This window comes from Mus musculus, chromosome 15 (assembly GCF_000001635.26).
Source record: "Mus musculus strain C57BL/6J chromosome 15, GRCm38.p6 C57BL/6J".
Lineage (NCBI taxonomy): Eukaryota > Metazoa > Chordata > Mammalia > Rodentia > Muridae > Mus > Mus musculus.
The window spans coordinates 3,285,672-3,308,327 of record NC_000081.6 but is presented as its reverse complement, the minus strand read 5'-3'; the positions used below and the strand labels follow the sequence as shown (position 1 = coordinate 3,308,327).

The 22,656-nt window shown below is 37.6% G+C and overlaps 1 protein-coding gene and 1 long non-coding RNA gene across 7 annotated transcripts in view; one reads left to right on the top strand and one right to left on the bottom strand.

Moving 5' to 3' along the window:
• Gm41254 overlaps positions 1 to 9,838 on the bottom strand; it is an 87,133-nt gene extending 77,295 nt beyond the window's left edge. For 2 of the 4 annotated variants that reach the window (XR_003951534.1, XR_003951533.1), the window contains exons 1-3: positions 8,280 to 9,638; positions 8,093 to 8,192; positions 7,106 to 7,248 (exon numbers count right to left, since the gene is read on the bottom strand). This is a non-coding gene — a long non-coding RNA (predicted gene, 41254). Of the gene's footprint in view, positions 1 to 6,901; positions 7,249 to 8,092; positions 9,639 to 9,763 lie in introns of those variants that run through there. The other 2 variants (XR_875000.3, XR_003951532.1) reach the window with 2 other exon arrangements.
• Positions 4,802 to 22,656, top strand: part of Ccdc152 (coiled-coil domain containing 152) — a 23,428-nt gene continuing 5,573 nt past the window's right edge. The window contains exons 1-6 of one of the 3 annotated variants that reach the window (NM_001166063.3): positions 4,802 to 4,832; positions 7,135 to 7,223; positions 10,122 to 10,227; positions 14,407 to 14,475; positions 15,884 to 15,948; positions 18,101 to 18,203. In NM_001166063.3, the coding sequence (NP_001159535.1) occupies positions 7,137 to 7,223; positions 10,122 to 10,227; positions 14,407 to 14,475; positions 15,884 to 15,948; positions 18,101 to 18,203 (430 nt within the window). In that variant the 5' untranslated portion in view covers positions 4,802 to 4,832; positions 7,135 to 7,136. Of the gene's footprint in view, positions 4,833 to 7,134; positions 7,224 to 9,997; positions 10,228 to 14,406; positions 14,476 to 15,883; positions 15,949 to 18,100; positions 18,204 to 22,656 lie in introns of those variants that run through there. The other 2 variants (NM_001357801.2, XM_030248253.1) reach the window with 2 other exon arrangements.

Genomic DNA, 22,656 nt, shown 5'->3' with positions numbered 1-22,656 from the left:
AAGGACACATGCTCCACTATGTTCATGGCATCTTTATTCATAAGAGACAGAAACTGGAAGCAAACTAGATGTCCTTCAACCAAAGAATGGATACAGAAAATGTGGTCATTCAGACAATGAAATACTATTCAACTATTAAAAACAAGGACATCATGAATTTTGCAGGCAAATGGATGGAACTAGAAAACATCATCCAGAATGAAGACTCAGACCCAAAAGGACATGCATGGTATGTACTCACTTATAAGTGGATATTGACCATAAAGTATAGAATATCAATGATACCTCCCACAGACTCAAAGAAGTTAAACAAAAAGGAAGGCTTTTAGCCTGTCTTATCTTTTAACATTCCTTCCTCACTAAGCAACACCACTCTGGTTTTGATTTAAAGTGAGAAATACACATTTATTCCTTTCACTTGGATTGGTAGAAGTGACTGAAGAATTACCAATTGACTTAACTTTCTTGCTTGCCAGCCTTTTGCTTCTCAGTCTTTTGAATAAGGCCAAGTATAGTCACTGGCCCAATTTCAATTGCTTCTTAGAGAATAAGGTGGCCAAAAGGAAAAGGAGAGAGTAGGGAATATGTCATTCAGTACAGCTGTTGGCACACAAAGTATTCTTCAGTTCTGTTTGCTGTCCAGTATGGACATAGCTAATGGCATCCTGATACAATTATGATATCAAAGAGTGTTATCAAATATTGCTAATCGCAAATCATCATAACAGGTAGGATAGTAATAAAAAATTATAATAGGAGAATTACCAAGATGTGGCACAGAGACCTAAATGGAGCATATACTTTTGAAAAACTAAAACTAAACTTGTCTAACATTGGGCACTATAAGCTTGGAATTCATAAAGCAAAAGAGACAAGAGCCATAAACTAGGTATGTCTGCACTGGTGACATATACACTATTGTGTTTATTATTGACACTTCAAAAAAGCTTTTCTTAAAAGAGAATAACATCCCTGGTACAAAAATAAAACCATGGATTTCAGAGGAATGTCAATTTGATGAAGCACTTTTATGTGTTCTCATTAATTTCTCTTAAAAAGTGCAAAGCAGCTGTGTGATTCAAGTAACCCAAGAGTCTTCTTATCTTGTCTCAAGTATATTACTGAGCACATATGGAATGACACTTTCCTAAAGCTTTAGAGTATTCATTATCTCCTCTGCATTGTTTTGCTGGAACAGACTAGAATGCCTACTCTTTTAGCCCAAAGGCTATGGGAAGATGATTAGCACAGATTTGTCAACATAGATAAATTCCTGTCTGTACTCAGGACATCTGGCTTTTTTTTTTTTAATCTGAAGCTTACAATACTGGGAAATGTGTATGTAGCTCTTTATAGAAGAAAGATATTCACAGTGAAATTGCAGAATGATGTTGATCTGTTATTGCCTGAACAGAAATCATTCACTCCTCACTCCTTCCTACTAAATTAAAAAAAAAAAAATCACTCAGCTAGAGCTTCAAATTTAATAGATTTTTGCATAACAGTCCCAGGAAACTAACTTTAAAGGAGCACAAAGAATGCAATTTTCCATTGATGCCTTTAATAATGTCTATATGATTGTTCTGTGGGTATTAAGAGATGTCAGCAGCATTATAAAGACATGAAATACCTTATCAGGAAGATGTATTCAATATGTCTTTCCCAATGGAGCAATATACAAATATCTGAAGAAGAAAGATACATATTGTTCTCTTTTATAAGGTAGCATATAGCCAACCTTACAGACAGTTCTGATTTTATGAAGTATGCTCATCTATATTATTTCACCCAGACAAATAAATCAGTTGTAATCAGGTCAGATATAAATTTTAATCTTTATAGAAGAGAAAACCAATGTTCAGGAAAAGTAAATGATTAACTTTGTTAATCAACTAACTGACTAAGTCATGGTAAAAGATCCAGGCCCTATAGTTGGCTGAATTTTCAGGAACAAGTCAAACTAAATATGATTTAACGGAAGAAAATCTTCTCAAATGGTTCACAGTGTTAAGGACATTAAAAAACAATTGCTTGAAATTTAAAGACATGTGCACATACCCATAAACAGATGCATATACACATAATTTAAAACTCTTAAAATTCTTTTAGAAGAGAGAAAGGGATGGAGAGATGGGTCAACAACAAAATACTAGAGAAAATACTCAAAGCAAAATTATATGCAGAGGAGAAATAAAGACACACTTGCCATGGGAAAGAATATATTTCATGAGATTCTATTAGTAAAGGAGATGTATAAAGAAATACAATACATTCAACACAGTAAACCAAAAACAAAAACAAAAAAACTCCTCATACTAGCTTGGGAAAGAAAAATAATAATAATATAACCAATCATAAAAAGAACAAACAAATACAGAGATCATTTAATATCTATTAAAATCTTAAGTGTACGTGGCTTCAACTTATCAGTAAAGAGACACACACTGGGTGACTGGATTAAAAAATATTACTAGGTCCAATTGTTTGTTTTTACTAAAAAATACAACTCATAAAGACACCCACAGGCTGAACCTCAAATGATTGAGGTCTGATTTGACCTACCAAAATTAAATCAAGGTTATAAAGGTTATAAAGAATAAAAGCAGATCCAAAATAATCTATGATGTTGAACTGGTATGTCTCTCAACAACAACAAAAAAAGCATGTTGCACTAAAAGGAGTCACTTCCAGGTTCCACAAACTTGTAAAGATGAGGTAACACCAATCAATATTCCTCAAACAATATCAAAAAAACAAAAACAAAAACAAACAAACAAAAAAAAAACGGAAAGGGGAACAAAAATCACAAACTAATCCTATGAAACCAGCACTAACCTGATGTCAAAACTGAATGCAGGGTATGGACAGATGGCTTGGTGGTTAAGAGCACTTGCTGATCAATCAAGAGGACCAGAGTATGGGTACCAGCATCTATAGCAACAGCCCACAAATACCTGTACTTCAATCAATAGAAGGCTCCCTTGACCCACAACTAGAAGGGAAGTTTCACAGGTTTGACAGTTGGGTTTTTGTTATTCTGCCTCTTGAGGGGAACATTATAGTCCAAGTCATGTAAGTTCATTTAAATGACATATATACATATGAATGTAAGAGTTGGTGCCTTGAAAAGTCAAAGAAGATCAAGAAAACCTTAGCCCCATTAATGAAAGAGAGACAGAGAGAGAGACAGAGAGAGACAGAGAGAGACAGAGAGACAGAGAGAGACAGAGAGAGACATACACACACACACACACACACAGAGAGAGAGAGAGAGAGAGAGAGAGAGAGAGAGAGAGAGAGAATCCAAAATTACCAGTATTAGACATGAATTGGGGAACATTACAATAGACACCAAAGAAATTCAGAATATTATAAAGGGATACTTTAAAGATGTGTACTCCATTCAGTTAAAAAATCTAAAAGGAATTGGACACATCTAGATTGGCATGAATCATCAAATTTAAACCAAGAAATGATCAACAACTTCAACCAGCCCATCAAAGACACACACAAAAAAGGAATATATTCTTAAGTTATAAAGAAAGAAAGAAGAAGGAAGGAAGGAAGGAAGGAAGGAAGGGAGAGAGAGAGAGAGAGAGAGAGAGAGAGAGAGAGAGAGAGAGAGAAAGGAAGAGGCAGAGTATTACCAACTCCTTTTATGAAGCAGCATTTCTCTAATGCTCAAACCACGTAAAAACACAACGAATGAAAGAAAATTACAGACCAGTATTCCTGATGAGCATGTAAAGAATCTCATCTTTTTTTTTCTTTCTTTCTTTTTTTTCCCCCCAGAAGCAATGGTAATTCAATCTCCGGGTGCAACAACTAAAACCTAATCTTTCAAGTCTTATTAAAATCTGATTCCTCCGGTGGTGAATCCTTTCAGATCAGCCATGATACCGGGAAATTCTTACCCCTCTACTGTCCAGTTCCTTCATCTATTTGTTTTTCAAATCCCTATCTATGCGTTGGTACCAATGCTAAAGAAAACTTGAACACGCAGTGGGGACTCAAATTCTCCACTTGGATCCAGTTCTAATACTTTGCTATACCTTAAACTTTCAAATAATGAAATATGAATAATCCTATTACTGTTTACATTCCTGTGCCTGAAAAAATTAATTCTATAGAAAAATCAAATTAATGAAATTTAAGTTTTTATTTCTCATTCAAATACCTTTTCAGCAGATACATTTCAGCTACTACAGGACAACATTGGAAATTATGATAATTTTTGAACACTTGAAGCAAGAGACCCTATCATGTTTTAAGTGATAAATTCATTTAATTGGTAGAACAACCTTAATGAGTAGAAATTTTTATTAATGATACTATATGGATAAAAAGCTGGGACACACAAAAAAAATTAGGTTGCCCAAGACAAAGACATTGGTAGAACTTACATTATAGTCCATGCCCTGAATCACTAAATCAGTAAGAGAATAGACATGAAACTATCAAATAATTGAATCTGGTACTTTAAAGGGCTTATAAACCACTGGGATGAATATGGGTTCTTATTTATTTAATTGTGCTGATGTATAAACCAAGCAAAGCTGGTTCATTCTTAAGTTGCCAAAACAGTGATTAGTCTGGCAGTGGCTGAGTGTTGTTCTGTGGTCTAAGAAATCCATGAAAGCACCTAGGAGGATGTAAATTGGTGGGGCTCTAAGGTATTCTCTAGGAGAGGGTGCTGACCGGCCAAGGAGAACGGCGGACCCAGAGGTGGGGGACCCTGCTTCCCACCCGGAAGAGGACTAAAATCTGAAACGGACCAGCTACCCGCACCCGAAGGACTTTGCTGGAGACTGGATGTCGCGCCTTGGCAGCAGGTACGTTCCAAGCTCTTCCCTGGAGATTCGAATCCCAGTTTTCCATCGATTCTTTTCCTGACACCTCCTTGAAGTGTCCTGGATTCCTGCAGTTTTATCCTACCCACTCCTCTCACACCGGAGCCCCTTGCCCACACCCCTGCGCGTCTGTTGGGCCTCAGAGGACAGCGGAACGCCATGGTGGGCCTTAGCCCCAGGGTCTGAGAGTAAAGCCTCGGAGAGCTCAGAAGAAAGAACAGGGAACAAGCTGAGCCCCACTCCTGGCACCTATGAGTGCCAGGGCCCAACTGAGTGGGGCTGGAGAGAAGTCAAGCCCTGGGATGCCCACGTCAACAGCCACCGAGCTGAAGAAGGAAATGAAACTATCTCTTGCCAGTGGACATGGTGGAGACTGAGCCTTGAACGCCATATAAGTAGAGAACTCAGTAAGCACTGAATCACTAACTTGTTGCCGAGTTTCTCTAGGCAAAACCAAATTCATTGAAAGAATTTGAACCTAGGAAATTGGGAGAAGAGGGCAATTAAGACATGCAGAAATGACCGGGTGGTGGTGATGCATGTCTTCGATCCCAGCATTCAGGAGGCAGAGACAGGACGATCTCCATGAATACCAGACTACCCCCCCATCACCCCCCCCACACACACACACACACACAGACACACACGAATACACAGAGAGAGGGGGGGCGCACTTGGAAAGCAAATGTACTTCCACTGAGCAACATCCTTAGCTTTAGTTACAAGGTGTATATATATATATATATATATATATATATATATATATATATATATATATATATATGTATATATATATATATATATATTCTATGAAGAAAAACAGCTGGAGAAGATTCAGACTCAAATTAAAATGCATTTGATTCAGGAATCTGGGTCTAAGACAGAATTCGTTTTTTAAAATTATTTAAAACGTTAGGAACTAAAAAGGAGAAAAGGAGATTTTTAAATACTTCAGATTATCCTCTAGTTTAAGTAACAATATCAATTAGTGTTTTTTTTTTTTTAACTTTGTTCAACAAAGAATGAAACTGTTTTGTTATGGGGGTTGTCTATTATGATTATTTTTCTACCAGAAGGAACAAGTTTTTACTGAGGTTTTTGAAATATAATTTTACTGATATGCAATACAGAATTGCAAGTGTTTCACTAAACTGGAAGTACATAACCAAAATTCAGATTTCAAAACGATTAAAAGCTGCTACAGTCAAGTAACATAAAAAGAAGAAAGTGGAATTTCTTGACAGAGTAATGTCAGGCAGTGTCCAGTTTGACAAGAATATGACCACAAAAAAAGTATTTTGAATACCATTTATTTTGGACTAGTTAACATCCAATACATGGCCTTGTGGTCTTTTTTCCCAAATCTAGAATAGCTGAGTTTCAAAACTGTATTTCACCACCTTTTTTTTTTTATGTGAGAAAAATGTAATGCCAAGTATTTCACACTTTGATATTGTATTAATCTTGGTTCTAGTAAGACACCTTCACACGCCCACATGTAAATGCTGGTTACATTCGGTTTCCCCATCCTGTGGATGAATCCACCTCTGGGATTCTGAAACATTTTTATGATTGGTTCCAGAGTTAAACTTGAAACTTGCTCTTTATTTCAGCAGTTACTAAACATTACTCATATCCACCCGGAAGCTTTATGTGTATGCTTTTATGTAATCCCAAAAGCATACAAAAAAGTAATATTTTGTGAGTACTTTATTTTCTATGTATCATTTATTTACTAAACAAAATATAAAACACAAGCAGATTAACAGAATATGTGTGTGATAACTCTTAAACAAGCATGTTTAGCATATTAAGTGAGAATGCTTACCTTTAAAAGTTATACCTCAAATTGGATAATATATCAGATTTTAAATCCGTAATGTTTTTGAAAGGCAAAGACAACATAATCATTATGATATAATTATATATTATATTAATTATATATGTATTATATGTAATTGAGATAATAGATTATAATAAATCTAATAATGCAGTCATTTATTTTATTAAATATAAACAAATAATTTTATACAATATATAATATTGTAATATAATATACATACACACATAACCACACAAATTTTAGATATGTTTACAGAAAATTTGGCAGGAGTGAGGGTAGAAAAGAATATAGAAAAGAATGCATTTAACTGCAGCTAATTCCGAGTATATCAAACGTTCTCCATGTAAAATGGAGCTCAGAGGACAATTATTTTAGTGTTTGAATTATGACCAATGTTTGGCATCTTTCTTACTTGGTATTGTCTATCCTTCATTATTTCAGGCATGGATCAAAACAGTGAAGAATGCACGAAGAAGATCAGGACTGTAAATCTTGACAAACTTATAGATGACTTCTCACAGATAGAAAAGGTATGGACGACAGGAGAGCAAAGGGCTAGAGAGAAACAGAAAAGATTTTTGTCAAGGAGAAACTGGGAAGAAAGGGAAATTCATTTAAAACTAAAAGTGAACTAGAGCTGGAAAGATTGCTCAATGGTTAAGAACACTGCTGCTCTAACAGAAGACTGGGCTCCAGTCCCCAGATCCCACTTGGCAGCTCACAGCTAACTGCAACCCATGGTTTCGAAGATGCCAAACCCTCCTCTGGCCTCTAAGGGAACTATACACTCATGGTGCACTTAGATGCAGTCAGAACAAATACATAAAATAGAAATAAGTGAAAGTCTCAAACTTAAAAATAGAATGGTCAGTGTCTACAATAGATTCCATGAGAGGCTCTGACTGGAAGACCCAAATTTTGTTGTGTTTTCATGTTTAATATAATTCATGTAGGCTGTGTTTTGTATTTTATTATTTGTTTAGTCTTTAAACATGAATATTAACTATGTTAGCTTAATAATAAAAGTGTGGCCGCTGTGAAGGCTGAGAATTCATAGGAATGCTGATTTATTGTCCCAAAACCTCAAAGAATGGCATGCCAGGAATTTGAAAACACCAATAAACTTACTCTTTTTTTCACTCTATGTTATTATACTAAAATGTATTGTTTTGTTAAATACGCATACTTTTTTATTTAAAAATAAAATAGCCAGCTTTGGATAATGAAAATATGTTTTGCTAAACCCTTTCCTGTATTTTTAAACTTTAATATTCTATTTATTTGACAATTTCATATACTTATACAATGTTTCTTGATCATATCCAACTCAAACTCCCCACACACATGCTGTGGAGGATGGAGCCCTAACCCCAGTACTTCCCCTAATTCTCCTCCCCACCTTTTCTTCCTCTTCTCCTCCTCTTCCTCCTTCTTTTCCTCTTCCTCTTCTTTCTCCTCCTTCTCCTCTTCTTCCTCTTCTTCTAGCTCCCTAAGTGCAGCTGGTGTAGGGATGTGAGGTTACCCACCAGAATCTGGTCCACCTACCAGCAGCCATCCCCACCTCCTAAGAGATTACCCCCTCTCACCTGTGTCAGTGGTCAGGAGCTCGTCAACTAGAGACAGAGCCCCACGGGCCCTTCCCTCTCACATTGCAATGCTGACTGGCTTGTTCTTGTACAGTCCTCGGCTCCCGTGAGTCCATGAGTAGAACAGCCATTCCTGCCCAGAAGACAGTGTGGCACAGCACCTGACCTCATCCTCTGGCTCTTGCATTCTTTCTACCTACTCCTGCACAATGCCCTATCTCACTTTACCTTATTCATACTGACATATAAAGATGTTCCTGGGGCAAGGAAACAATTACTGATGTATTTTGCCAGTGTTAAAGGGAAACTGGCAGAACCCCAGAAACTCCAAAATAGTTTTAATGAAAAGTGAAGAAGTTTTGTTTTTCAGTCTTCTACCATAATAATCAATTGTAATATAAAACATAGGTGTATTTAGTTTTTCTCTATTCTATCTATACTCTTTTCCATCTCTCTGCCTAAAACTTGGCAAATAAATCTCTAGTCTTGAGATTAATAGAACACCAGGGAAAAGAAGTAAGTACTCCTATGAGAAAGAAGCGCCAGATGTTTAGACATTGATTTGAAAATACACGATCATATTCTCAAGTACCCTAAATAAACATAATTGTCCATTTTTAAATTTGATATGGTGTTCTGATGTTTAGAATCTTGCCTCTTAGATACATAAGTGGTAATACAGATGAAATAATACAATGTGAGTTGCTAAAGATTGAAATAGGGAAGTGGATAGACGTATGGAAAACATACTGATAAACCTGGGGAGCTCACGGAGGCTCGTTATACTGCTTACACCGACACCAGAGGCTGGTTCCAAATGCTTAGTCGTTGTCTGTAATAGAAAAACTATAAACAATGAATTTTCCCTGGTAGCGTCTTCAAAAATAAAACTCAAAATAGCTGTAAAAACAGTGCAGCAGAGCTGTGGTTGTGACATCGCCTCCCGGATAATAACGCTAAGCAAAGCAGTTGAGTGCAGAACAGAGTGAATAGCATAGTCATGCCATCACAGAGTACTATGGAAACAAATGCAAGGAGGTGGTTTTGGTTTGTGCTGGTTTAGGTTTTGAGACAAAAGCTCACTGTAGTGCCCATGCTGTACATAAACGCCAGGGCTCAGGAGACCGTCCTGCATCAGCCTCCACAGGAGCTGACAGTAGCCATTCACTCTTATGCTTGATAGATGCCTGGGATTGACATGGGACTAAAAGTTGAATAGTTGAAAGAAATTTGCTCAGGTTAGCTCATATTTTTTTCTTGTTTATAATGGGCTGAATTAATATTTTACCATGTCATTCCCCATGAGTGAATGTGTACATGTCGTGTTCGAGTGTGTGTGTGTGTGTGTGTGTGTGTGTGTGTGTGTTTCTGGAACTGAAATCTAAGGAGGATTCATGAATGTTACCATAGCAATTTATCTCTGGCCTGCATTCCCAAACCATCTGTATTACTTTTAAAATAGAAAGTAAATCAGAAAGTCATACCCATCTCATGAGGGTGCTCGCTGCACTGGTCGACATTCTCCTGCATGTGTAACCTACCATAAGTGCACATAGAACTTTCCAGACTGCTGTCTTGCTGAACTCTTTTTAGTGTATCTCCAAAATACATGAAAACCTGGAATGAAGGAAGTTGAGTCTTCTACTAGATGCTGCCCATGTAAGAAATGACAAATTGAAGGCTCAATACAGTACGGTTTATTTGAAATTATATCCCAAATTTAATTATTAGACTTTCAGATGTTAAATGGTTTGTGTTCTCATTTCTCTTCATATTCTTAACAGAAGAATCAAAATGGTGTCATTGATTTTTGTGATAGCATATGCCCAATTTCTTCTACAGAAAATGATAGAAACTGCTGGAAAGAACAACCTTCTGGATATTCAGCTGGAAAAGACTAACAGCTTATTAAAAATAATGCAAACAAAAGAAACCTCGATGAAAGAAGGTCAGTTCTTTGCTGCCTAAAGAAATAATAATCAAGGAAGGTGCTCACTGCAGTATCTGACATTATACCCCATGTTTGTAACCTACCTTACGTGCATATAGAATGTTCCAGAGTGTTGTCTCATAGCACTCTATAGTATAGCTCCAACATAGGTTTAAAAAAAAAAATCAGATTGAAGGAAGTTACGTCTTCTATCAGGTTCTACCCATGTAAGAAATGGCGACTTGAAGTCCTAGTACAGATCTATAAAACCACGTGGGGCAAAACTAGAGCTCCTCCCTCATAAACTGATGAGTCATCAGTTTTAAGAGTTATAACTGAAGCTGTGAAGTGGCTCGGTCGCTCGGTGGGTAAAGGCACCTGCAGCCAAGTCTGATGACCTGAATTTGATCCACAGAATCCACATACAGATCCACAGTAAAACAGTATCAATTACCCAAAACTATCCTCTGACTTACACATGTCATGCATATGCATACACGTGTATACACACACCCAAAGAAAGCAGTAAAATGCGGAAACATTTAAAAAAAACTATATGCATATACTTTCTTTTTTATTTGGTACTTCTTTTTTGATTATAATATCATTTCCCCTCCCCGTTCCTTCCTCCAAGCCCTCCCCTATATCCCTGCTTGCTTGCTTTCAAATACTTAGCCTCTTTTATTCTTTAATTGTTGTCATAAGAAAATATGTATATATGTTTTCAGAGCTGACCGTGAAGAGCATATACAATCTTCGCTGTGTCTCTGAAAGGCCCTAGTAGGATGATCCAGTCCCTAGATCTTATCTTCTAATACCTTTCTCTGATAAAAAGAACCGGGTTAACGTAGGATTAGGCCAGGTATGGTGTGACATTACAGGATTCCCGCACTCAGGAGACTGAAGGAGGAGGATTGTGACTTTAATACAACTATAGATACAGAGAGAGAGACTTTCTCATCTCAAAAATATTTTTTAGAAGGGAAAGAAATGAAAAAACAAACCCATAATAATAGAACTGTCAAAAATAACTGAAAGAGCTCTCGATGACCAAAGCTGTAGTGATTTCATCAACAAAATAGCCTTAATTTGCTTTCATAAGTAAATAATAAAGTAAGAAACAGCTCTCCAGTGTGGCAGAATCCAACTGGCTTATGTAGATAATTTGTCCTCAGACAGGTGGAGCAGGACTCCAGGCACACTCATAAAGTAATTCCTGTTCTGTAGGGAAGCTCACAGCATAACAAGGTGGAACATGTAAATTACATGGTGTCAAACTGGGTAAATTCTACCTCAGCCACAGGATCAATGACATCAAAATTAATACTGTACTACCACCATGCACCTTCGATGTGATGTGATGTGATGTGATGTGATATGATGTGATTTCATACCATATGATACGATGAAAACTATGCTTTACATTTGTAAACTTCTCATTTCTACAGCCCCAATTCTAATCATGAGGTAAGTGTCCCACAGATTCCCATTGTGGGACACTTCTTAGACCTAACTTCTTGTTAGATTCTGTCTCTTAAAGTTTCTACAATCTCCCAGTGGCTCCATGAGCTAAGAACCAAACTTTTAGTCCATGAACCTTTGGGAGACATTTCAGGTCCAAGACTGGAAGTGATGCTTTAATTGCATTTAATTATTTCAAACTACTCTATGAAATAATTACTAATAAACAAACTGATAATTAATACTAGATCCTAAATTTACACTAAAATCAATATTGGTGTACTAAATTATTAAAAATAGCTTAATAATTGAGAAATTTTTAATAGGACAGAATAACAAATTCTGGACAAAAGGATAATGTAGATTTAAGTTTGCAAAGATAATGAAAAGCTTTTGCTTAAATCACTGAATGATACTGTATTTCATGAATTCCTTAGCTACCTAATTTCTAGTGGGGAAAAATGTGGTGAGCCTGCCATCTTGTGTTCAAAATTTTAAAATACTTTTTAAAAACTAGTATGCAAAGAGCTTCAAGGTGAATTTCATTTGCTAATTACTGAGGAAACTTCACCTACCTTATTTCACTAATTGCTAGATTCCTTCAAATAAGTGATGTTCATTACGAGAAAGAGAAGTACTGACAGAACACATCTCTCCTATAACATCATCTAACACAGAAACATGTGAAGCAGGTTATCGGCTAATGCCTACCAAGCAAATGTAATTTAACCAGCATTCTGATAGTGGGAAGTAAAAGCAACAAGAGAAGAGAAGGTGACGGAGAGCTGCGTGAGTGGTTGAGGGAACAGACAGGAGAGCAGGGAAGGGTAAGAGACCATAACAGTAGTCCCTTGTGCTAGTCGTGAGACTTTGGACTTTTGCAAAATAATCATGGTTGAAGAAAATATTTTGCATTGTTTTGAAGACACTGGCACCAAGATAGCTGATGTCTTGGAACACAGTTTTGGGTTTTTAACCCTTTCACAGCTCTCCTCTTGCCCAGGATTTAGTTACAAATCTAGGAGAACATAACTGCTCAGCAGTAACAAAAGCCTCACCTTATATTTCCTCACTAGCTGTGGCCCTCCACCTTTGTGGCCCTCTACCTTTGAACAACCTTACTGTGACTTGTCTCTCTCTTCTTAGTGTGTGCATTCCTGGAAGCATTGCATGCAAACACTTTTTGTGATTCCCAGACATGTCCACATGTGAGTCGCTTCCAGGAAAAACATTGCTAAGGCACATGGGAAAATCTCTACTGTACGGTGCCTTAGAAAAGTAATTACGAAATGTTGGGGTTCATTTCACATAAAGGTTGATTATAAAGTACTTATTGTTTGTGCTGGCTAGTTTTATATCAAGTTGACACAAACCAGAGTCTTTAGGGAGGAGTAAACTTGCTGGGAGGGGGTGGTGCATTACTTTAATCCCAGCATTCTATGGCAGAGGCAGGCAGACCTCTGAGTTTGAGTCCAGCCTGCATTACAGAGAAAGTTCTAGGGCTGAAAAGCTACACAAAGAAACCCGTTACCACCAAGGATCATGCAGATGTCCATGGTATATGTGGGCTGTGCTGCAGCAGGGCCATGTCGATGTGAGTAACCTGTGCAGTCACCTCAGGTCATGTTGATATTCATGGTCCTGCATCAGGGGACTGTGTTGATATCTGTAGTCTGTTGTCACCTGAAGCCATGTTGGTGTCCTTGATTCATGTTGTCCTGGAGGCCGTATTGATGTGCTTGGCCTGTGATGCCACTTAGGGCTCTGATGGTGTCTGTAGTCTAAGCTGGGACAGAGGCCCATGTTGATGCCTGTGGTCTATAATACTATCACTAAAGACCATGCTGAGGTTGGTGGCACATGCTGATACTGGAGACCATGTAAATGTCTGTGGTTGGTGCTCCTGGCTGGCTTTAAGGTTAAAGGAAGCTACTTTGGCAGTTGCATCGATGACTGCAAACTCACAGTTAAGAAAGAGGGACATAGAAGGTGTCAGTATGAACCCCTACTTCCACTACCAACACCCCTGGAAGAAGAGGTAGACAAGAAGGGAAAGTATCAAAGAACACTCTTAAAAGTTGTAATAAGGATGCTGTAGTGTATGTGTTACAATTGAGGGCTTCTGGTGGTGGTGCAGGTGGGAAAGGACTGTTTTCTTTAAGGGACTGGCCACTGAGAGTTTGACCATACTGGAGTTGTGTTCCTTCTCTTTCTCCTCCTCCTCTTCCTCTTCTGGTGTTGGAAAGTCATAAAGTTGGGGAGTGGACTTGGGAGGACTAGGAAATGAATATGATGGAGTGAGTGATGTGAAATTCTAACATAATCAATAAAAATATTAGAGAGAGAGAGAAAGAGAGAGAGAGAGAGAGAGAGACTCCTTTGAGAAAATGGTTCTAGAAGATCAAGCTGTAGGCAAGCTTCTAGGGTGTTTTCTTAATTGGTGATCTGTGGGGGAGGGCCCAGCTCATTATGGGTGGTGCCATGCCTGGGCTGTTGGACACCTGGGTTCCATAAGAAAGCAGGCTGAGCAAGCCAATAAGCTGCACTTCTCCATGGCATCTGCATCAACTCTTGCCTCCAGGTTTCATTGTAACAATAGTAGCCCTAATGCTATATATTGTAATTCATCTTGAGATGTCTGGTTGCTTTAGTAAGATCACATAATTTTAAGTTGAATATTATTTTCTTTCAGCTCTTTCTATCAAGATTTTCAAACAAATGTATCTTATGTTTTAGAATGTATTATTCTTCATACTATGATAAAAGGGCTACAACAGACTGTTCAATATCAACACAATTTGAAAGGTAAGTTAGAGAAATCATTCTTAAGACCATGGTTTGGATCCTGGAAAGATGATTGATTGAATGTGAGTGTGCTCACGTGAGTACAAGCTGTAGAAACCATGTCTCAAATAAGTAAGAAAAAAGGGGAAGGAAGAAAAGGAAAGGAAAAGGGAGTGTGGGGGGAGCAAAGGAGGAAGGGAGGGAGGAAGTAAAAGAGAGCCACATGTGGCAGTACCAACTTACAAAACCCAACCCTGGTGACAGACAGAAACAGGTGGATCACTGTGGCTCATCCAGGGGCCAACTAGCCTGACCTACCTGGAAACTCCAGACCAGTGAGAGACCCTGTCTCAAAACACAAGGTATATTTGTATTGCTGGTAGGAATATAATGCAGCGTTACCACAAACTGGTGATTACTCAGAAAAATGAAACATAGAATTACCATTTGATTCATAAATTCCACCCCAAGATATGAACAAAAAGCAATAAAAATCAGAGACATAAGTTTTTGTACACTAATATTCATAGCAGCATTACACAAAGGTCGAAGTAGCCCCTTGCAGATTGAATATAAAATGTGCCCCAAAGGTCCATGTATTAGAAGTTTAGTCTCCAGCCCATAGGAGAAAGAACACTGGGAATATTGTTTTGTTTGTTTAAAAATATTTTCTTATTATTGGTATGTTTTTCACTCAAGGGAAACTTGGGTGACTGGGAACATATCACATGGTGCTTGTGTGTAAGAAAGAAGACAACTTGCAGAAGTCAGTTTCTCCTTCCACCCTGTGGGTTCTAGAATTTAACTCAAGTCCTTAGGCTTGGAAGTGGTAGCTTTTGTCCACTGAACCATCCTGGCATTCCATACCTGCCCCTTGGGTTTATATACAGAGGCTTATTTTGTAGTGTAAGCTGGCCTGAAACTTATTATTTAGCCCAAACCGGCCCAGAACTTGCAGCAGTCCTGCTTCAGTGCCCCACGAGCTAGAATTACAATGGAACCCATCACACTGGCCTCTGATTGTGCTTCCCTCAAACCCAACCTCTGCTGCCTCGTTCTCTATGTCTAGAACCCTAACCTTAACCCTAACCCTAACCTTTCCCAGTGTCAAGATGACCAAGGTTTCCCCAATCATGTTCTCACATTATTTCAAACACAGCAACACTGTAAAAGGTTTATCTAATACAGCTATTGCATCTGACCTTAGTAAGGTCTATGAGAAGCAGTAACTTCTTGTGTTCCTACATTTCCAGTTTATAGCAGTGTTGGGTGCATACTTAATTAGGTCACGCATGGTCTACAGAGTGAGTTCCAGGACAGCCAGGGCTACACAGAGAGACCCTGTCTCAGGAAAAAAAAATGTTATAAATATCCCCGTGATAATTTTAACTGCTATTTAGTAATATATTCCTTGATTATCTGTATACAGATGAAAATGAACAACTAAAAAGAAATGTTGATTTTATGAAAGAAAAGTTAAAATCTCATGAACAGGTGAGTTATATGCTATTGTGTTCAGTTAAACTCTTGAAAAGCATTTGTTCAAGGAAAAGCAAGTTGTTTTAATAAACATCACTAAAAATTACTTAAATGTAGTATATATATGTTAGACATGTAAAAATCTTTAATAAATGGACAGTAACTTTTGCAAATCATAGTCTCTTTTACAAAACATAATGTTCTAATATCACTTACACACTATTTCTTTTTACCAAGAAGAGATGCAATTATTTTGCTACATGGTTTTCAGTTGTGCTAATAGACTTACTTCAGAGCATATTCTGATGGTTAATAGTTTTATTTAATTCTTTTACTAAAAAAAGAAGTGAGTCTGTATTCTTTGTGATTTCGGTAATCATTGTACCATCCAAATAATGGAGACTTTACGTAGAGCACAAATTAGTTCCACCCAAGGGCCATTGAAACTCTGCTACATTTTGTTCTTTCCCTCAGAAACAGTGTAGTGATAGCAACTGCAGAACATATAACACAGTGGCTCAAAAATACAAGACAAACTAAATGCCAATCCCTATCCCTCTACTCTGTGAGGAGGTTTGTATCACCTTTTTCTCATAGCCAAAAGCCAACATATCAAAGATCTCCAAAACTGAAGCTTAGTCTGTACAGGCTTAGCTTGAAAGATCTTCTCTTGACAAGTTCCTGTATGAGGAGCTCTTGAGAAAACACTGGCCTGTTCTAGTGCCCAACCTGGGACTTCTGAGTAATCTTTACCAGTAAGAAAAAGCATTCTGCCTGTGATTTGGAGGATTACTTAATGTCTCTAAGATACTTCTTCCCCACTCTTTTCTCTGCCTTTTTCCCCTCCTTCCTTAATTCTTCCCTGCTCCTTTCCAAGTCACACTGTGTATGAGAATGAGTAAGTGTGTGAGAGTGTGTATGAGTGTGTGTAAGTATGTGAGTGCGTGTATGTGTGTGAATGTGTGAAAGAATGTGTATATGTGTAAGTGTGTGAGTGTGTCTGTAAGTGCGTGAATGTATATGTGAGAGTGTATGTGTGTAAGTGTGAGAGTGTATGTGTATAACTGTGTGTGTGAGAGTGTATGTGTGTAATGTGTGTGAGTGTGTGAGAACGTATGTGTGTAAGTGTGTGAGTGTGTCTGTGTATGTGTGTTTAAGTATGTGAGTGTATGTGTATAAGTTTATGAGTATATGTGAGAGTGTGTATGTGTGTGAATGTGAGTGTATGTGTGAGTGTGTGTGAGTATGTGAGTGCATATAAGCGTGTGACTCTATGTGTATAGGTGGGTGAGTATGTGAGAGAGTGAGTGAGTGTGTGTGTGTGTGTGTGTGTGAGAGAGAGAGAGAGAGAGAGGTATAGGTATGTGAGTATTGAGAGTGTGTGTGTGTGTGTGTGTGAGAGAGAGAGAGAGAGAAAGAGAAAGAGTGAAAAAATAGAAGTGGTATGATGGGGAGGACAAAGGTGTCTAAAGAAAGTGGGGAGGAAGAACAAGAGAGGGTAGTGGGCAGTGCATTGTTTACTTTTCTGTGGCAGCAGCTAAATACCTGACAAGGAACAGTTCAAGAGAGGGAGAAGAGAGGGCTTACAGTTTAAGGGGATCCATCAGATCACAGCAGAGGAGGAAGCACAGCCTCAGGAGCATGAGGCAGCCGGCCACACCGCAGCCATAGTCAGGAAGCAGAGTTTAAGCAGAACATGGAGGCGGGCTATCAAATCTCAAAGCTCATGCACAGTGACTCACTTCCTCCAGCAAGGCCTTGCCTCCTAAAGTTTCCACAGCCTCTGAAAACAGCATCACCACCTGGTGACCAGGTATCCAGACACATGAGCCTGTAGCAGATAGTCCACACTGAGACCACAAAGAGGAAGAAAAACCAAATAAAGCACATTGAGTGATGCAGAATCTAGAGGTCTCTTTAGCAGAAGACAAAGGGAAAGGACCAGTTGTGGGAGGGGAAGAACACACATGAGCAAGGTACAGCGATACATATGTGTGAGTGATGAAGCTTGTTATTTTGTGTGTGCCTACTAAAAAATTAATTGGAAGTAAATAAAAAGCATTGGATACAGTTACATGTAAAAATTAATGTCACCTGGTACATTTACCTTTCTAATTATCAAAAATCATAACTATTTTATGGAAAGTGGGTATATTTTACTTTCTAGGAATATAAGAATAAGATTGCCAAACTCATAAGTGAAATGAAAATCAAAGAGGAGGAACATAAAACCGAAATGAGCAAACTTTATCTTGATATGCAGAAAAAAGGTGATTTTAAAATTTTAACTTACTGAACTCAGACATAGCATGACAATTTAAAGGTACATATTATTTTCCCAATAGTAGTATTCTTGAATGAACACTGTATTTATGCATTTCAATTTGTTTTATATATTTATGTAACATAAATATAATCATTCTCAATTCTGTTCATGTTTGTGCTTGTCTTAGGCAGGACTTCTATTCCTGCACAAACATCATGACCAAGAAGCAGGTTGGGGAGGAAGGGATTTATTCAGCTTACACTTCCATACTGCTGTTCATCATCAAGGAAGTCACGACTGGAACTCAAGCAGAAGCTGATGCAGAAGCCATGGAGGGATGTTACTTACTGGCTTGCTTCCCCTGGCTTGCTCAGCCTGCTTTCTTATAGAACCCAAGACTTCCAGCCCAGAGATGGTCCCACCCACAAGGGGCCTTTCCCCACTTGATCACTAATTGAGAAAATGCCCCACAGCTAGATCTCATGGAGGCATTTCCTCAACTGAAGCTCCTTTCTCCGTGATAACTCCAGCTTGTGTCAAGTTGACCACAAAACCACCCAGTACAGTGCTTGATTCTGCCTGATGTGAAAACAGCATCTTTATATAGTTAATTATCAAAGATTTAAATACAATATGGTATCCTTAGCAGTATGGAATATAACTTTACTAATTTTCTTCAGTAAAGCAGCTCTTATTACACATAAATAGTAGGTTGGCTTGTTATGAACATTGTATATAAAAAGTAACTAAACCTATAATCCTAGCTCGTGAGGCAGAGGAAGGAGGCCCATAACTAATGGTGAGCTCTCTGCAGTATGTATCAATCCACAGGAAAATGGCAAAGTATTGAACAGACACTATTCCAAAGATATATAGGAAGAAAATAAGCATAAGAGAAGATGTTTAACCTGAGTAATACAACATTTCAAATTAATTAGACTATAATTAGACATAGCTTTGGATCTTTTAAAACAGATAAAAGTCGTTTTGATTTTTTTCCTGTGATCTAAAAGGTTCATTTCCATGACCACCACATAACATTTTCACTGAGACCCAAAAATGCCGCTCTGGGGTATTTACCAGAGAAATGAAAGCATACAACACACAAAGACCTGCCTGAATGGTTTGGGTCCTTGGGGATCCATCCCATATGCAGACACCAAACTCAGACACTATTGCTGATGCCAAGAAGTGCTTGCTGACAGGAGCCTGATATAGATGTCTCCTGAGAGACTCTGCCAGATCCTGACCAATACAGATGCAGATTCTTGCAGCCAATCATCCGACTAAGCACAGGGACCCCAATGGAGGAGTTAGAGGAAGGACTGACTAAATTTTATAGCAGCTTTATTCATAGTAGCCCAGAGTTGTCATCACACAAATTCTTAACTAGTGCGAGTGTTTTAAAATTCATAGTACATCTACCCACAGCAATAAAAAGGAACAGACAACTGGTTTTCCTCAGTGTGACCATCTTAGAAGCATTACAGTAAATGAAGGAAGCCTGGTGTGGTGGCACATGCCTCTACACTGGCACTCGAGAGGCAGAAATAGGAGAACTGCACACTGGAAGCCATCCTGATCTACAGTGTGAACTCCACTCTAGCCAGGACTGTATATCTTGTCCTTATCTCAAAAAGGCAAAATTAAGCAAATATGTAAAGAAATCCAGGCACAAGATACTGTTTTGTTTAATATGGTGCTGTAAAAAAAAAGAAAAATGTAAATAAATATTTTTAACTTTGTGAATAGTACAAAAACTTTTTTTCTGTTTAATTTCCTAATTATTCCTTTTACCAAGTTTTTTAAAAAAGAATAATTTCTAAGGTACTGATTTACAAATAATTTTATGAGATGCACCAAAAAGTTCAATTTTGTAAAGATTAATAGTCAGTGATTCCTTTGAGTACTATTTTAACCCTTAAGTTAAGTATAGTAGTAATTTAATGGGGTAAACTAAATACATATAAAGTCAATATATTCTGAACAACAGAAATGGCTTATATTTTATTTTAAACAAGTACAAATTTCCACAGTGAACAATTATTTATAAGTATATTAATAAAATACTATTGCAAATATATATCCTACCAACAGCTTCTTAAACATTGCTAGTATTGCTATTAAAAGCACTTTATTTTTGTCTTTATCTTTATTTTAGAAGCTATAATGTGATCTTGAATGAGATCACCTAAAACTTAACAGATAATATTTTTAAGCCCTTCAATAAAGAACACTGAAATGAAAATTTTAGTTTATTTTTTAAGGAAGGAAGAAAGGAAGGAAGAAAATGTTCCTTTTATCTTTAGAAAAGAATTCTAAAACAAGTTATCTTTAAGACAGGTAAATATTCTTGTAAAACCTTAGTTCAGTGTCTCCTTAAGGGCAACACAATCCAGTTCAGTATCTCTAGGAACTTCTCAGATCACTGTTGTAAAAACTTCCAGCTATAGAAAGCACATTTGTCAACTGTGATTAAAATCAAAAGGTCATTTCAACTTTACATATGAAATCACTATACTATAGCTTATAACAGCACAAATCCATCTAAGACACACAATATTCCTTTTTAGTCAGAAACCAGAAAGAACTACATGGTTTGCAAAAATCATTAAGGCCTGGGAAGTGAATTCAAATATAGTCATATAAGGCAGACGTTTAAGTGCTCAGATAACACCCTAAAATTGCAGACACAGCACATGGAGTTACAGGGTTTGGAGTCTGCCATCCTGGGTTTTAGATTGGCTTTGTTCCAGTGTTTCCTCACTATGTTCCCATTCCTAGCTTTTGAAATGATAATATGTTATATTATCATTTAGTATATTCTGTGCCGTCGTGTGTTGGAAATATATAACTAGCATTTTTAAAGTTTTATGGTCAGAATTAAGAGATTGTCTTGAGTGTGAGAAAATACTTAACTTCTGAGTAGTATTTGAGTGGCATTGAGTACTGGGCAGGTTCTCCTCCCTCTATAGAGCTCTCTTTGGCAGATGTCTCATAGCTCTGGCATCTCCGTCATCTCTGGGTCTCCACTGTAACCGAAAGGTATGTGGAAACCATATACAATGACTGCATTTTCTACCATCACAGCTTTCTGCAGTGGCCTTTCAGAGCCTTCCTGCAGGCCCTCCAACTCTGTCCCACATATTCTGGCTGCAGTGGCTCTCTACAGCCACAGAAGAATCCCAACACATCCTCACTTGCATTCACACCTCCAAGCCAGTACCATGCGGATGACACTACTAAGCTGAGAGCCAGCTTAGAATCTACTCTCACCCCTTGAATCACATTTGCAGCAGCTTTTTAAAAATATTTTTTAAAACATTATATAGATTTTTGCATGCATATATGCCTGTATAATATATATGTGGAACTGGAATTACAGATGGTTGTTTTGTTAGTTGTTATGTGAGTTCTAGAAATTGAACTCATGTCCTGTGACAGAAGATGAAACACTCTTAACTGGTGAATAATCTCTTCAGTCCAGGTAGCTTTTTTAAAATCCAGTTCCTCTGAGACCTTATCCTTTTACAAGTTGAAAGCTTAACTGACAAGAGGCCTCTAATCTCCTTAACAATTACAGACTTTTCAGCACTTGCCTTGGCTGTAACATTAAACTTCTTAGTGTTTGTTTTTTTTCTCTCCAAACTGTTATTTTCTGGTTCTTTTTTTCCTCCACTTGCTCTTTTTCATAATAGATCTGCATAAGGGAAATCAGTAGCAACCTTGCCATATACCCAACATTGTATAGTCTTGGAATTTCCTTTATCTCAGGGAACAGGTAGAAAACAGCCATTTTCTTTGCCAAAATATCACATGAATGGCCTCTAGATCTGCTGCTGATAAAGTCCTTGTTTCCCTCTTAAACCTCTTGAGCAAGGGCCTCTACAGTCCACACTATTCTTAGCACTACCTGTCTTCCAGGTTTCTACTAGGGCAGCCCATTAAGCTCTGCTTATAGCATTCAATTGCTTTTCTAGTTCAAAGTTCAAATCTCAAAATATCAATGTGGTTAGGATCTTCACATACTCTCTGACATTAGCTTCTTAGTAAGTTAGTAGTAACTTTTTTTATACTGTGATAAAATACCATTACCAAGGCCACTTATAAAAGGGAGAATTTATTTGTCTTATGACTCCAGAAGGATAGTAATGTCCATAATAGCAGCTGGTGGCCAGAACAAGAAGCCAAGAGATCAGTCATGTATTTATCTGCAAGCACAAAGCAGGCAGAGTGAACTGGAAGTTCACTGCCACTGATGTACTTCCTGCTGCAAGACTATACTATACTAGCTATAGTATACTATACTATACTATACTAGCTATAGTATACTATACTATACTAGCTATACTATACTATACTATACTATACTATACTATACTATACTATACTATACTATACTATACTATACTAGCTATACTATACTATACTATACTAGCACCCCAAACAGCACCATC